Consider the following 16813-nt stretch of genomic DNA (forward strand, 5'->3'; position numbering starts at 1 on the left):
TCGCTTTATATAGGGGAGCAGTACTAGTGCCATAATGATATAAAATGTTATGGACGAGCAGGGTTCCTTTTTCACTTCTAAATCGATCGATTGGTGAATGATGTTGATTAATGTGGTTACGCATCATCATCATCTTTGATCAACACAAAGACAAACCAGATTCAACATCAGTATCTCCAATTGGGATGAAGTAAAAAAGCAATTGCAGTCCATCCTTATCGAGGGATCACGAAATTGTTCATTTAAGTGAAATGCTTTCAGTTTCCCGTCGTTATCAAGAGATTGCATAAAATTGGATTGATCCCAAGCAACCAAGCTAAAACTCGTGTAGAACGGTTCTGTATTTATTTATTTAACCGGTATCATCACGCAATGACTTTACCACTGTATAATATTCTTTCTCTTGGTATAGAAAGTGTGACGAGCCAGTCTGCTTATTGATTTAACTTGTGAATCCTGTTGATCTTACGGCTAACTGCATCATACTTTTATCTACCACCACTAAGTTGTGGGGACTGAAAAACTTAAACACTAATTAATCTCTGATAGATAATTCCACTGTGCACAATGTCAAACATGATTTGTGAACACTAGTAGCTCTATAAATTCAAGACGCCAGAGTTGCTATCTCGGATATGCTAGCTGCTATGGATTTTGTTGCTTTCCAGTTTTCAACAACTACTACATTTTTTGGTTACAATAGCAGCAGTCTTATCTTTTTCTTCTTTTTACCATCTAATGCAATACATCTCAAGAAATAAGAAGTCCTTGAGATCAAAACAGCCGCCCGAGCTAACTGGTTCATGGCCTCTAATCGGTCATCTTCATTTGCTGGGTGGAAAACACCAGCTACTCTTTAGAAGTTTTGGAGACATTGCTGACAAATATGGTGCAGCCTTTACCATCCGACTCGGTCTGCGTAGGGCACTTGTTATTAGTAGTTGGGAGGTAGCCAAAGAGTGTTTCACTACTAATGATAAGATATTCACGTCTCGTCCACTTTCAGCAGCTTTAAAGTACATGGGTTACAACAATTTAGATTTTGGTTTTGCACCTTACGGACAGTATTGGCAGGAACTTCGGAAAATAGTAAACCATGAGTTTCTCTCACACTCTAAGATAGAGTTTCTGAAGCATGTCTGGGACTCTGAGATCAAAACATCCATTGAAGAATTATACAATAAGCTGTGTTCGAATGAAAAATCTACGGTAGATATGAAACAGTGGTTTTCCAATTTGACGTTGAACATATCTTTGAAACTCATTGTCGGGAAACGGTACTTGGGCAGTTGTTCTGTCAGTGATGATGAAGTGGATCGAGCTAGCAGATGTCAAAAGGCTGTGAGAGAATTTTTTAGGTTGGCTCGGTTTGTGCCATCGGACGACTTATCTTGTCTTAGGTGGTTAGACTTGGGAGATTACGAGAGAGACATGAAAAAAACTGGAAGAGAACTTGATGTATTGCTGCAACTATGGTTGGAAGAACATAAAATGAGAACGAAGATATCATCATTGCCATCCATACGTAAGAATAAGGACTTGATGTATCAGAAGGATGCAGCTGGGGAGCAAGACTTCATGGATGTAATGCTCTCCATACTTGACGATAAGGACGTTCACACAAAGATATCTGATTCCGTCGATGGTGATACTATTATCAAGTCGACGTGCTTGGTACGTACCTAACTATATTTCTCATTTGTTCATATCCATACACAAATGTACTCGCGACATCTAATGCCATCGTATGCAGACTCTAATCCTGGGAGGAACAGACACAGTCATGGTGAGTTTACTGTGGGCTCTAACCTTATTAGTGAACCATCCAGACGTACTGGAAAAAGCCGAAAATGAGCTGATAATGCACGTAGGAAAGGAACGGCAAGTGGAAGTGTCGGATATAAAGAACCTCCTGTATCTACAGGCCATTATCAAGGAAACTATGAGACTATACCCACCGGGTCCACTATCAGCTCCTCGCGAATCCATGGAAGATTGTACTACCGCTGGATACCACATTCCTGCCGGAACCCGTTTAATTGTCAATATTTGGAAGGTTCAACGTGATCCGCAGGTGTGGTCAGACCCAGAAGAATTCAGGCCGGAGAGATTTCTGACAGGTGAGCACTTGAATACAGGTATAGGACCTCAAGATTTCAAGCTAATGCCATTTGGATCCGGCAGAAGAATTTGTCCGGCAAGCTCGTTCTCGCTGCAGATTGTGCACTTAACTCTGGCTCGTTTGGTACATGGCTTCAAATTTAAGACGCCTTCAGATGCACCTATAGATATGACTGAGAGTTCAGGATTAAATAATGTTAAAGGCACCCCACTGGAAGTTCTTATCACCCCAACCCTCTCTTCTAACCTTTATCAATTATCATTCTGATTAAGCAAAATTGCTAATACTCTACTAAGTCTAAGTAATCCACTAAATAATATTGCATCGCTTGCTTTTCAAGCTATTCAGTTATGGTTTCCGTTAAATTTATCAACACAATATGCAAGTATCTTAAGTCATCGTCAAAAAAGAATTAATTGGTTGTCATTTAATTTGATGATGTATGCTTAGATTATGTGTTTTGATACATCATGCTTAGGATTTACAATTAATGTTTCGAGAATCTACTTTGGAAAAATAAGAGTCCATATATTTTATTTATTGAGCGATAATTGTTGAGAATAAATAATTGAGCCTTATGTTATGAAAATTGGCCGAATCCTTAGTTCCAGTACCTCTCACCCTTTGTAATATTTTTGTATATAATTTTATTATTTTTAAAAACTTTAAGCTCTACAAGTCCGAGTAAACGACAACCTATTTACTACAAAAATTAAAAATCTTATTACTAACCCATGAAAACTACACACCTCACGTATATATGTTGGAGTAGGACAATCAACAATTGCTTTAATCTTTGAGTCATCCATACCAGTATTTGACACAACATAACCTAAGAAGGTAACTTTGTTTGTAAGGAACGTGCACTTATTTAAATTCACATACAAAACATTTTCTTGTAATGCCTTAAATACCTGAGATAAATATGTAAGATGTTCTTCTTCATTGTTGCTAAAAATTAAGATGTCATCAAAGTAGACTATGACAAATTTCCCAAGAAATGGCTGCAAAACTTGGTTCATGAGACGCATAAAAGTGCTAGGAGCATTTGATAAACCAAAAGGCATTACTAACCAATCATATAACCATTCTCTAGTTTTCAAAGCTTTCTTACATTCTTCACCTTCACGAATACGTATTTGATCATATCCACTAAATAAGTCCAGCTTTGTAAACATCTTAGCACCCAAAAGCATGTCGATCATGTCATAAATTTTAGGTATAGGAAACCTATTTGGGTTGTTGATTACCAAGATCTACCTATGTTTTCGAGTTTTATTGAGTTTTCATTCATGTGGGGGATTGTTGGAAAACGATTAAAAAATATGATTTTTAAAGTTTAATAAAAATTATAATTTATTGTTTTCTTTTGTGAATGAAAAACTTATTAGTCCCACACCGTGGAGTTTCCACTTTTTAGTTGTTTTAAGAGACTATATAAGTTTTTTGTCCCACATCGGGGAGTTCATCTATTTAAGTTGTATTATTCTATTATATAAAGAAATTCACTACTTTTGTAAACATCTATGGGAAAGGGGTTTCTCAAAGTTTATGGGAAATATGGGAAGCTCGTTCGTTTTGTCAATCGACAACTTATGATAAGAAGTAAGAACACATAAAATCCATATACGAACGCATATGCTATTATTATGGTTTCGAGCTACTGTGCACGCAGCTTCCTGGAAACCTGCACCATCATCTTGCCTATAATCTAATTGTTGGAGTAGTTAATGTTGTTCATGAAATGTTTTTCAATAACCCATTTATAGGCTCTGACTATACTCAAAAAAAAAATCATGAAATGGTATGAAAATAGACTCAAGAAATTATGACGATGAAACAATCTGGCGTGCTTTGAAATTTGTCAGTAATAATATTGCATCTAATCAAACATAACATGGGAATACCAACCTCTAAACTCGCTTGCGCTCATGGGATAATTGGCCTCGATGAATCTAGCCTACGCAATGTAATGTCTTAACTAAAAATAAAGATAAAAAAAAACATTATCCATAAAGTCATAAAGAAAAGATTAAAACTTGAATTCGAAGTTTGATATCTACATGTAACCACTCGAACCTTTTCTGGAGATGGAACTTCAATCTAAACCAACAATTTAAACCATATATTGACTTAGTAAAAATGAAGATAACATTTAAATTCAAAGGAGTTGCATCATAATACCAATTATGGGTGCAGTTTTTAAGAGATTACTATCTTCATCTATTCTCGAGTTTATCTCAACCAACGACCTTGCGCGTCAATCTGCACTGAATTTGTTATTAGCTACAGTGCAAAATAATAATTAGGAAGCAAAGAAACTTGACCTAGCTTTGTTCTTCATTTTTAATTTTTCAGAACATCAGTTCGGCTGATCTTGGAATATCAATTTTGAGCCGAACCTAGTATATGATTTAGGGAAACATTATCTTCAGCTGATGCGACTTTGTTAGATTTTGAGCCGAACTTTTGAATAGGTTCAGAAACTCAATGATGTTCAACACATCTATACATTGCTAGGTTTTGAACCGAACTGTTGATTTGAAGAAGTTTTGGAATTCGTTTATGTTTGGTTGATGCGACTCTGCTAGATTTTGAGCCGAACTGTTCATCTATGTATCATACCGGTTATCAGCCGAACCTCCCTCTGGTTCGCCGAACTTGCATGTGAAAATTCAGTTTTTTGAGTTATTCAACCTATAAAAAAGAAGCTAAACATAGCCAAGTATTATATTTTGTTTACGAGATGAAGATTATCCTTCGTCATTTGAATGAATTGAATCCCCATCTTGAATTGCAATAATCTCAAAAACCTATTTCTTTTTTTTCACTTCTTCTTCCTTTCTCAAGAACCCCAACTCTTTCTCGGACAAAAATCAGATTTTTTCCACTAATATAACACTAACAACTTAACTTTAATCAATCATTAACATTATAAATTAATCATTATCACTAACTCAAAGCATAATCATTAAAACTAATTTAGTAAGGGTAATTATGTTATTATGAAAAACGGATGGATAAGGGGTGATGGTGCTTTTTTATCTAGTGACTCTATTTTGACATTATTTACTATGCCTCAAACAAGGTTAAACCTTTAAGAATTTTCAACTTCTGCCGGAAAAAAAAACACACTTGAGGCTCTCAAGCCCATCAGGCGAAGGTGTGCACAAAGTATAAACAAACTAAATGGCCCAAAATCTAAATCTTTAGCTCAAGTCAAAAAGCACATGGGATGGGACAACTGTGTTTTTGTTTCACTTGGTAGGTTCTTGCGCCCACAAATACCAACTCGCCCTTTCCAAGTTGGGAGAGGGAGTAGGCCTGGGGTTTTGCATCCCCACTGAAGTGGAGGGCACCGCGTCAGGCTAGCTTAACAGAGCAGAACACCTCCCTGGAACAACTCTCTCATTCTCATTTGTCAAGTACATGGTTGAAATTTTATCATGTCATTTAACCCAACCCACTAAAATACTTAGAATGATTTGGTCGTTACTTTTACATTACTTTCATGATTACATCAAGAAAACTCAAGTCAGATAGGTCAGGCGTCATATAAAGAATAAAACGAGATAAATATGCAAAATGTGAAATTCTTTGAATCCTTACCGTTGCTATCAATGTAAACTCTTTGATCCGTATTCGATGAAGTGAATCTGAGGTTTGCTATGATTGCAAGATGGATTTTATGGTTGGCACTTTTATAGAATTTGTCCAAGAACTAATGATGGGAAAGGGAGCAAAAATAATTTCAAGAATTGATCAAAAAAATATGTATATTCAAGAAATGAACTGGATATACCAAAATCTAAGCTTTTAGCTCAAGTCAAAAAGCATATGGACAACTGAGTTTTTTGTTTCACTCGGTAAGTGTTTGCGTTATTATCAACTCGCCCGTTCCAAGTTGGGAGTGGGAGTTGGTTATGCGGCCACGCTATCCTGAATTAAGTGGAGGGAACCGCGTCAGGCTGGCTTCACAGAGCAGCGAACACCTGGTCAAAATATTCCATTCTCATCTGTCAAGTACATGGTTGAAATTCTATCATGTCATTTAACTCCATTTTTTGGCCTTCTTCTCATTAGGCATCAATAACGCCTTCTTTAGGATCACCTTCAAAGTCCTGTAGAAAAAGAGAACCAGTAGTTTTCATGTAACTTTCAATACTAATGGCAAAAAAAATTAAAAAAGTCGTGGTTGTATGCATTCTATGTGCCTCCAGAATTCAATAAACTTCTACTCCACATTATTTACCCTACCAAACTTTGCCACTAAAATTCTTGAATGGCACAAGTTTCTCATTTTCATGAGTATATGGTTGAGAGTTTATCATGTCAGTTAAACTGAAAGTAAACAAAGTTCGGGTTTAGATGCAAAGCAAAATGGGTCATAATCTCAGAATCAATATGCCATCAACTCTCTACTGCTTTTAAACAGTCAGTTTTTCCTGCCACTAACAGTAGTTTTTTTTTTTTTTGGGAAGTTATGGTGGGGGAAATGGCCCTCTTAGGTGTTTTATCTTTTCCCTAAAAAGACAGAAAAAAATGAAAGCTTTGTTGCGTCTGTAACAATAAAACACTCAAGAAAGATGTTAGAATAAAAATGATTAATTTCTGGAAAGTAAAGCAACACTCAATTGGACTGCAAAAAGAGGACAGAGTCACGTGTTCAACACACTGTCCTTAACACGATATTTGACCGGCACGCCTCAAGAATGAGTGATGCCAATACCCTATGGTCAAGTTCGTATCCAGGATAAAACTGCCCGTTGCAAGCACTGTTAGCACTACAGTACTTGCCCACTCTTACGTCCTCAACAACAATTGCGCACGGAATGAAAAATAAAGGACCACACAGGGGGAGAAGACGAAAAAAAGAGGATAGTAGCTCTTCTGGACACAAAACGAAATGAGAGAAAGTGATCGTTTTATATAGGGGAGAATCGAGAGAGGTCTCATAAACGCGCATTAAAACAATTTCAATTAATTCAGATTTTTTTCAACGGTTTGAAACGTTCATGCGTCACTATTTTTGATATAAAAAGTTCATGCAAATTTAAATTTGAAATAAAAACGTTCATGAAAATTTAAGTTTGATATAAAATGTTCATGCAAATTAATGTTGATATAACGTTCATGCATAGACATAATGTCGCCCAAAGATTTATTTTGTTTGAAATATTTTAAGTATTAATTCAAAAATTCAAAAGAAGTTTTGCCAAAAAAGATAAGTCTTGACCCGCACCCGCACCCGAGCCCGAGCCCGGCCCAGACCGCCCGCACGCACGGGCGTCGGCGGCGTGCTTCGGTGCGAAGCACCGCGCGTGTCTGAAAATGTGTGATTGCACCAACTAGCCCATTGCCTAAGTCCTCTCCCTCGCACAAAAGTGCTAATGACCCAAGGGCCACTCTAATATCAAAATTTTCAATACTTATGGAGAGGTATCATCTTTAGTTTTCCCTATGTGGACTAAAGGTTCATTCACAAATAGTGAAAATGAGCTAGTGTCCTTAGTGACCAATAGATCCTATGTTCCAATCCTACCAAGACCAAAAACCAAACTATTTTATGAACTCATTTTCTCTAACAATCCCCCACATGAATGAAATACCGATAAAAGATCAGAAAAAGGAAAGCGAGAAATACCACTTAGGCAAGAGGTGTCCATGAGGTCTTGAACCTTTGCTTAGTGAGAAATTGCCGGAACTACTTGATGGACAGTGAACGCGATGTCTTGAACTACCATCGTTTGGTGTAATCCGTGATAATAACCACGCGTGATATCTCTCTAGGTGCTGTCGAGTTCGTGTTGTTGTGTCCTTTTTGGCCCTGGACAAATCCCGTTTCTCCGAATGCTCTAGAAAATCAGCTCTCTTCTCATAGGAAGCGACCCACTTCCACATTCAGATAGGTGAGTTCTATCAAGAGTGTTTACTGTTACACCCCACTTCAATCTAAAATTGAAATTATAGAACTCATTGAGACTTAATAGAAAGTCATCCTCACATGCAGTCACACTATCACGTCTACACCATAGGGAAGGGGCAGAGAATGAATTCTCTGATAGTGTTTACCTTGACCCGCCACAAATTAGTTTCTCATTCGAAACCTTGATCTTGGGATCTCCAGTCAGCAAGGTTGAGTATCCTTCATGGTAAGTTTATTTAATGAGCCTAAGCCCCATCCCCTTAGATGCATTACTAACGATCTCCTTGGACAAACCTTTCGTCAAAGGGTCCACGATATTCTCCTTGGAATTAACCCAATCAATGGAAATAACGCCTTTTGAGATTAGTTGTTTTAGGGTATCGTGTCTTCTTTTTATATGTATAGACTTCCCATTATAGTAGTTGTTTTTAGCTTTAGCTATGGCAGCTTGATTATCATAATGTATAGATATAGCCGGCACAGGCCTATGCCAGAGAGGAATGTCTTCTAAAAAGCATCTTAGCCAAGCGGCTTCCTCTCCTGCTTTATCTAGCGCAATAAACTCAGATTCCATAGTTGTGAGTTCAGAGATGTACCTGAAATGATTCAGATTCCGGGTTGTGTACCGATCTGGGGAATCGATCTTCTGAGGCCATTAAGAGATCGGAAAACAGAGACTTATGCAAGTGTGATACATTATTGGAAGAAGTTGAGTTTGGGAAAAGGCATCTTCATCAATAGCTTTGAGGAGATTGAACATGGTGCTATCGAGGCTTTGAATGGGAAACAATGGGACAATCCTCCCGTCTACCCAATTGGACCACTAATCAGAACAACGGGTGTGCACAATGATGGATCGGATGAGTCAGGTTGTCTGAAGTGGTTGGACAATCAATCACAAGGTTCTGTTCTGTTTGTTTCGTTCGGCAGCGGTGGAACCCTCTCAGGTGAGCAACTAACAGAATTGGCTTTAGGGTTGGAAATGAGTGAACAAAAATTCCTGTGGTTTTTCACAAGTCCTACACCTAGTGGAAAGGCTGCTAATGCATCTTACTTGTGCGCTCAAAATTCTGTGGATCCCTCTGGAGTGTTACCTAAAGGGTTTTTGGACAGAACCCAAAATTCAGGTTTGGTTGTTTCTTCATGGGGACCACAAATTCAAATCCTGGAGCATGGATCAACTGGTGGGTTTTTAACCCATTGTGGGTGGAACTCAACCCTGGAGAGCATCGTGCATGGAGTCCCCTTAATTGCATTCCCACTCTTTGCAGAGCAGACGATGAACGCAGTGATGCTCACTAATGATATGAAAGTAGCTATAAGGCCGAAGCCAGTGAAAAATGGTATTATAGGACGTGACGAGATTTGTAAGGTTGTCAAGGAACTTATGGAAGGTGAAGAAGGAAAGAGACTTAGGAGTAAGATGGAAGAACTTAAATGTGCTGCGACTAGCACATTGGCTGAAGCTGGCTCCTCAACTATAGCATTTGCTAAGGCGGTGAAAGCCTGGAAAAATTACTAGTTATCTTGCATTGACAAGTAGAAATAAAGAACCAGCCATGAGGGAAATGAAGCTGCTGAACCTAGAAGGATGTCTAGCATTCATATACAGTACGTAACTACCAATGATTCTTCAACCTCCAGAGTTGAAACAGTTTTATATTGAATATTTGTAATTCATCTCTGTGTTGAGAATGACCAGCAAATTCGAATACTAAATGGAAATTAAACTTGGGTCTGACTATATTCTTCTTATGGTCCTTGCTTTTGTTTGAGTTTAGGCTAAACAGAACCCCACCTTCTAAACATTTCAGTGATTCACCCCCGCAGATATCAGCACCGTTTATGTTCTTAGACACATCCATGTTAAAGAGTAAAATTCTGCATACACAGATCCCGTTCAAGGTTATAAATACTAGTGCACCTTGATTTCTATGACTTGCCACTCTAAGTAGTTTGATACAGTGCAGTACCGAACTCTCGAATGTCCAGAAAGTCTGACTCATAGATGACCCAATCAATAGTATAATTCAGAACAGATGAAATAGATAATAATTCAAATGAAACGACCATTGTTCAGTCCCATTCATACGCCAACTCCACTGTTGTCAGGGTCTATTTGGCAGAGTGGAACTCGACGATTCGCAAACTAAAAAAGCAAATCATCACTAACAAGGTCGAGTTAGCAAAAAAAAAAAAGGCCTATTGTCTTTTTCATATCATTTCTTAAAGCTACCGAATAGTTCTTTGCTAAAAATGAGTCAGACTTCAAAGCATTCAGACATGTTCAAAGTCTGCTGCCAGTCACTCAGTCAGTCAACCAAAATGGTTTCCAAATTCCAATCAAGGACATGAAACAAAAGTATTACCTAAGACAAGGACCTGATGACTATTTTTCTTATCTAACGGTGGGTTTACAAACTGATCATTGAAAATTTTCTATATAGTATATGGATTGAAAACAAACATAATTCAACAAACAATGTTGAAATGGTAATGAGAAACAAACAAAAATCATATTTAAAACTACAGGCGCTAAGATCTAACTAACACACTAAACACGAAATAGAACTCTAAGCCATTGTAGAGAATTAGACGTGAATCGAACACATAACCTTCTAACTTGGAGTCAAACACGTTGTCAGTGCGCCACAGATTCATTTTACATAGAAGGATGACACGGGGTTCTGTTTTTTACGTTATAACTATATTCTCAAAATTAACGTAGATATAAGTTGTGCATGACATGGAACTATGGCAGTTGCGCTCAACGTTCTAAGCCTTCCTACTTTTACTGTCCCCTCCTATGATAACTTACCGATTTATAGTGGTTCGACCAATACATACAACTTGTATATATTGTCTATATCCACTTTGAGCCGCACCAACTCAAATCCACTATGAAGAAAAACGATTACAACGTCGTGTGAATCCCAGCACACCATTGGTTACACCGTAACAATTACCCGAGACGATAACCTTGTCTCTTGTTCCTCACCAATATGTTATCACAAGGAAACCCTAGCCTTAGCCCTAAAAGCAATACAATTATCTCTAACCGATCTCTTAATCGTTTTCTACACAATACAATTCTACAAGGCCTAATTACCTATTTATATAGGTTACAAACTTGGCCACCAAGAATCCTAACCGGTTTAGGAAACCCCTTCCCTAAATAACAGTCACGGCTAACTTAGGAAATAATTAGTCTTCAATTAACTAACAATCTCCCACTTTGAAGACTTATTTATTGTCTTCAATTCTCCTTTTCTTAAACTTTGGATTTGACGGTGCTAAAACATCTTCATGTCAGTGCGGCTCCCCTCCCAGATCCTCATTCTGAGAGACCAACTAAAGCCTTGCAGAGCTTTAGCTTGTCTGATGTGACTCCCTTGGTAAACATATCCGCCGGATTCTTCGAACAAAGAATCTTCTCGAGCTTCAACTCTCCTTATTCTAAGAGATCCCGAATGAAATGATAACAAATATCTATATGATCCGTCCTAGCATGATAAGATGAGTTTTTGGCTAAATGTATAGCACTATGACTGTCGCTAAATTGAACACTATCTTCTTGTTCCTTTCCCAACTCAGATAATAATCCTTGTAACCAAATCATCTCCTGGCTCTCTTCCGTCACCGCTACGTACTCAGCTTCCGTAGTAGACAATGTCACCAACTTCTGTAACCGTGAGTTCCAACTCACTGCAGTTGACCCCATAGTATAAACATAACCGGCCGTGCTTCTCCTTTTATCTACATCACCTGCGAAGTCTGCATCCACATAACCCCTCAAGATAGAACCACCCATTCCATAACACAATGGTACGTTTGTGTTACCTCTCAAATACCTGAGAATCCATTTCACAACTTCCCAATGTTGTTTTCCTGGATTGCTTGCATATCTACTCACTACTTCCACTGCATGTGCAATATCCGGTCTCGTGCACACCATAGAATATATTAGACTCTCAATCGCCGAATAATATGGTACATTAGCCATGTACTCCTTTTCTTCATTTGTCTTCGCACACTGCATACTTGAAATACGAATTTGACTTCCAAGTGGAGAACTAACTGGTTTAGCATTCTCCATATTGAACCTTTTCAACACTCGTTCAACATATTTAGCTTGACTAATCATAAGTACACTCTTAGATCTGTCTCTTATGATCCTCATACCAAGAATCTGCTTTGATTAACCAAGATCTTTCATAGCAAACTCACTTGCTAATTGTTTCTTCAAATTCTCAACTTCTTGTAGAGATGTTCCGGTAACCAACATATCATCCACTTACAGTAATAATATGATGTAGTCTGAACCGCACCTTTTGAAGTAACAACAATGATCTGCATTACACTGTGAGTAACCACCTCTATGCATGAAGTTATCAAACTTCTTGTACCACTGCCTCGGGGATTGTTTTAAACCACACAAACTCTTCTTTAGCTTGCACACCATCTCTTCCTTGCCTTTTACTATCAATCCTTCTGGATGCTTCATGTAAATTTCTTCTTCTAGGTCACCATGAAGAAAAGTTGTCTTTACATCCAACTGTTCAAGGTAGAGATCTTTAGAAGCCACTAGACTTAACACTACTCGAATAGTAGTCATCTTCACAACTGGAGAAAATATCTCGTTGTAATCAAACCAGGTTTTTGCTGGAAACCTTTCACAATCAACCTCACCTTGTAGCGAATATCTCCATTTTCTTCAGACTTCATCCGATAAATACACTTGTTATGCCACGCCTTCTTAACTCTTGGTAATTTTACTAACACCCAAGTGTCATTCTCCTCAAGTGAATTCATCTCGTCTTCCATAGCAAGTTTCCACTTGCCTGAATCATCAGCCGCTAGTGCTTCTTTAATATCTTCAGGTTCACCTCCATCCGTAAGTAATAGATAATTCAGAGCATACCTTGGGTTTGGTTTTGGAGTTCTTGATGATCTTCGTACTTCTTGCGGAACTATAGGGGTAAATCCCACTGCAGCGGAAGTCTCTTCACCTTGTACTTCTCTGCCATCATCAACACCGTGCTCTTATTGTACCACACTTTTTCCAGAAACATCATCAATATCGATATACAACTCCTTATCAACGTTGCTTGATCCGATATCTTTAACTTGTGTTTTATTCCTGTACTTGTACAACTCATTCTCATTAAAAGTGACGTCTCTACTTCTAATAACTTTGTGACCCTCATAGTCCCAAAGTTTATATCCAAAAGCGTCATTTCCGTAACCAAGAAATATACAGTTCTTTGCTTGAGCACCTATCTTAGACCTCTCACCGGGACTAAGATGAACATAACCAACACAACCAAAAACTTTCAAATATGAAAAATTTACCTTTTTTCCGGTCCAAACCTCCTCTGGTATCTTCATATCTAATGGACTACTAGGTGTCCTATTGATTAGATAAGCAGTCGTCTCTGTTGTATGTGCCCAGAAGGTCTCGGGAAAACATGACTGCAACCTCATGCACCTAGCACGTGCATTCAACGTCCAATTCATATGTTCTGCTATTTCATTCTCATGTGGCGTCCTTGGAACTTTCCTCTCCAAACAAATTCCATTTGTAGTACATAACTGTAAGAATTCTGTTTTGTCATACTCACCACCGTTTTCTGACATTAGATACTTCAACTTCCGACCAGTTTCTGTTTCAACCAAAGCTTTCCACTTCTTAAAAACTTCATACACCTCGAACTTATTCTTCATGAAGTAAAGCCACACCTTCCTTGAGTGATCATCAATAAAGGTGACATAATATTGGAACCCGCCGTGAGATGTAACATCAATTGGTCCCCATACATCACTATGAACCAAATAAAGATTCTCACTTTTCAAGGATCTGCCGCCTCTGCTGAAACTAACCCGTTTTTTCTTTCCAAGAACACAGTCTTCACAAAAACTCATATCAACATACTTCACCTTAGGTAGATATCCTTCCGAACATAGAATCTTCATGTTCTTCTCACTCATGTGCCCTAATCTTCTATGTCATAAGTTAGTGTCTTTACCAATACTAGCCACTGCTAAAGTAGTTCCATCTGAAGTCCGGTATAGAGTACCGACTCTAACTTCACGAGCTAATACCATTGCTCCTTTCTTCACTTTCCAATTGTGTTTCGTAAGGACAAATTCACAGTCATCATCACAAACTTGGCCCACAGACAACAAGTTCTTCTTCAAATTTGGAACGTGTCGTACATCCTTCAATTTCCATGTCGAACCATTGACTTTCAAGATCACATCACCCAAACCAATGATGTGGCATACTTCACCGTCACCTAAGAATACTTGGCCATAGTATCCTTCTTTATAGGAGATCATAATACTTTTATCACCCGTTGCATGGACAGAAGATCCCGAGTCTATAATCCAAGACTCATCTTGCTTGTCCTCAGAGAGTAGTAGAAAACCTTCCGTAATCACCTTCTTGTTATCAACAAGGACCTTCACCGGTTCCGCAGCTGGAACTACGTTGACCTCTTCTTGATTACCTTTGTTTCCACCATTATTAGCACCTTTGTTTTCCGGAAAATCGCGTTTGTAGTGTCCAACTTTCTTACACGCCCAACGCTCAACAACACCTCTAGGCCAGGATTGAGATCTCCTCCTTGAATTTCCTCTAGACTTCCATCTGGATTTGTTGTTGTTGTTCCTATTTGAACTCCTGCCTCTATCTTCTTCTTGCATACTTAAGTCCGAGCTTGAAGTACTAGAACCGTAACCTTGTTCTATTCTTCTCTCCTCTTCAGCAATTAACCTTTGTTGCACATCATCAATCTTCAACTTCTCGCTCCCTGCAGAATTGCTAATGGTTGTCCTTGCAGTCTCCCAACTCTTTGGTAATGACGACAACAACCGTAAAGCTTGAACTTCATCATCAAAAGTAATACTAACTTTTGAAATCTAAGAAATAATCGATTTAAACTTCCCAAGATATGTTGGAATCGCTTCGCCTTCTTGCATCTTCAGATTAAATAATTGTTCACAGAACATAATCTTCCCCGAGGATGATGAATTTTGATACAACTTTTCAAGTTTATCCATAAGATCCTTCGTACTAGTTTACTCTTGTACGTTATTGTAGACTTCCTCCGTTAGACATTTACGGATCACGGCTACACACTTGCGATCAAGAGTTGTCCATTCATCGTCTTAGCGTGCTCCCTTTTTCGCAACTCCACCCAATGGATCAGCAAGGTCTTTCTCATATAGGTAGTCTTCCATCTGAGACTTCCAAAACGCAAAGTTCTTCCCATTAAAAAGTTTAACCCTAGCTACCGTACTTTCGTTATTATCACCCATAACTCCCACTCCAATCGTACTATGAACCCTAAAGCTCTAACCCTAGCTCTGATACCAGTTGTCAGGATTTTCTTATGGAATCACTGACAACCGCGGAATAACGGATCTTGAGATATTATGATGAATAATAAGTAAACGAAGCACAAGAAACTATAATAATACGAGAAAGATAAATCAACTCACAAGACACAAGATTTATAGTGGTTCGACCAATACATACAACTTGTATATATTGTCTACGTCCACTTTGAGCCGTACCAACTCAAATCCACTATGAAGAAAAATGATTAAAACGTCGTGTGAACCCCAGCAAACCCTTGGTTACACCGAAACAATTACCCGAGACGATAACCTTGTCTCTTGTTCCTCACCAATATGCTATCACAACGAAACCCTAGCATTAGCCCTAAAATCTATACAAGAAATCTCTAGCTCATCTCTTAATCGTTTCTACAAAGTACAATTATACAAGGCCTAATTACCTATTTATATAGGTTACAAATTTATCCACTAATAATCCTGGTCGGTTTAGGAAACCCTTTCCCTAAATAACAGTCACGACTAACTTATGAAATAATTAGTCTTCAATTAACTAACAAGTAATTCCTTGGTCACCAGACTCGTGATGGAAGCGTGCTCCTAACAAGGGAGAAACGCGTGGGTGAGAAACGTTGCACTCTATCTAATTGTAATAATTATGTTAAGGCATATCTAATATCTGGCTTCATATCCTACTAACCGCATATTCTCATATATTCCTATCTTTATGTAGTATATCATGTATCTAGCTCCTTTGTGTTCTACGTTAGCTTTCCTATAACCATGTAACATCTGTATTACTTATCTATCTAGATTCAGTTTTTATCATATCAAGAAGTTAGGGTCAATGCATATCTTAGACCTGAGTAGCCAGGAGGGGGAACGCGGTCGGGAACGGAATCAGGAATCGTAAAAATTTTAAAAAATGAAATCCAAGGAGCGAGCCGGGAGCGTAAATTAGGTTTAGTTGTACTACTAGTTTTCCAAAATTATAAACAAGAAAGAAAAGAACAACATATAACCTTTAGAAAATGCTAATGAAGTACCTACTTTCTTCTAGTTTTCTACAATATATCTCTCATTCACTCACTATTATTTTTTTCTCTTGTCTGTAGACGGTGTAGGGGAAGATGGAATATTCATTAGCCAAGAGTATTTGTTAACATACAGACCATTGTATCCATTTAAATAGGAGTCTGAGATAAACATTAACCCCAACTTGTTGAAAGGATAAAGATTAGATAAGTAATACACATGTTACAGGGTTATGTTAAAGCTAACCTAGAATATATAGGAGCTAGATATATGATATACTAGATAAAGATGTGAAGATACCAGAATGTACAGTTACTAGGATATTTATCCAGATACTATACATGCTTAAAATAAGATATTTATTACATGTG

The 16813-nt window shown here is 38.0% G+C and overlaps 2 protein-coding genes across 2 annotated transcripts; both read left to right on the top strand.

The window, feature by feature from the left end:
• Positions 1-554: 554 nt before the first annotated feature.
• On the top strand, positions 555-2599 carry LOC113285453 (cytochrome P450 82C4-like). Its single transcript, XM_026534330.1, has 2 exons — positions 555-1674; positions 1754-2599. Exons 1-2 carry the CDS (start codon positions 739-741, stop codon positions 2387-2389), a joined length of 1572 nt encoding a protein of 523 aa, XP_026390115.1. The 5' UTR covers positions 555-738; the 3' UTR covers positions 2390-2599.
• Positions 2600-6664: 4065 nt separating this feature from the next.
• Positions 6665-9619, top strand: LOC113290516 (hydroquinone glucosyltransferase-like). Its single transcript, XM_026540112.1, has 2 exons — positions 6665-6684; positions 8625-9619. The coding sequence occupies exons 1-2, from the start codon at positions 6665-6667 to the stop codon at positions 9568-9570; spliced, it is 966 nt and encodes a 321-aa protein (XP_026395897.1). The 3' UTR covers positions 9571-9619.
• The last annotated feature ends 7194 nt before the right edge of the window (positions 9620-16813 follow it).

This window comes from Papaver somniferum, chromosome 6, assembly GCF_003573695.1.
Source record: "Papaver somniferum cultivar HN1 chromosome 6, ASM357369v1, whole genome shotgun sequence".
In the NCBI taxonomy this organism is placed as follows: Eukaryota; Viridiplantae; Streptophyta; class Magnoliopsida; order Ranunculales; family Papaveraceae; genus Papaver; species Papaver somniferum.

Bases quoted from the DNA above. Each gene is read 5' to 3' on its own strand.
- LOC113285453 (XM_026534330.1), top strand. From the start codon at position 739: ATGCAATACATCTCAAGAAATAAGAAGTCCTTGAGATCAAAACAGCCG. The intron at 1,675-1,753 runs GTACGTACCTAA...CATCGTATGCAG, and splicing joins TTATCAAGTCGACGTGCTTG to ACTCTAATCCTGGGAGGAAC.
- LOC113290516 (XM_026540112.1), top strand. From the start codon at position 6,665: ATGAAAGCTTTGTTGCGTCT. The intron at 6,685-8,624 runs GTAACAATAAAA...CAGATTCCATAG, and splicing joins ATGAAAGCTTTGTTGCGTCT to TTGTGAGTTCAGAGATGTAC.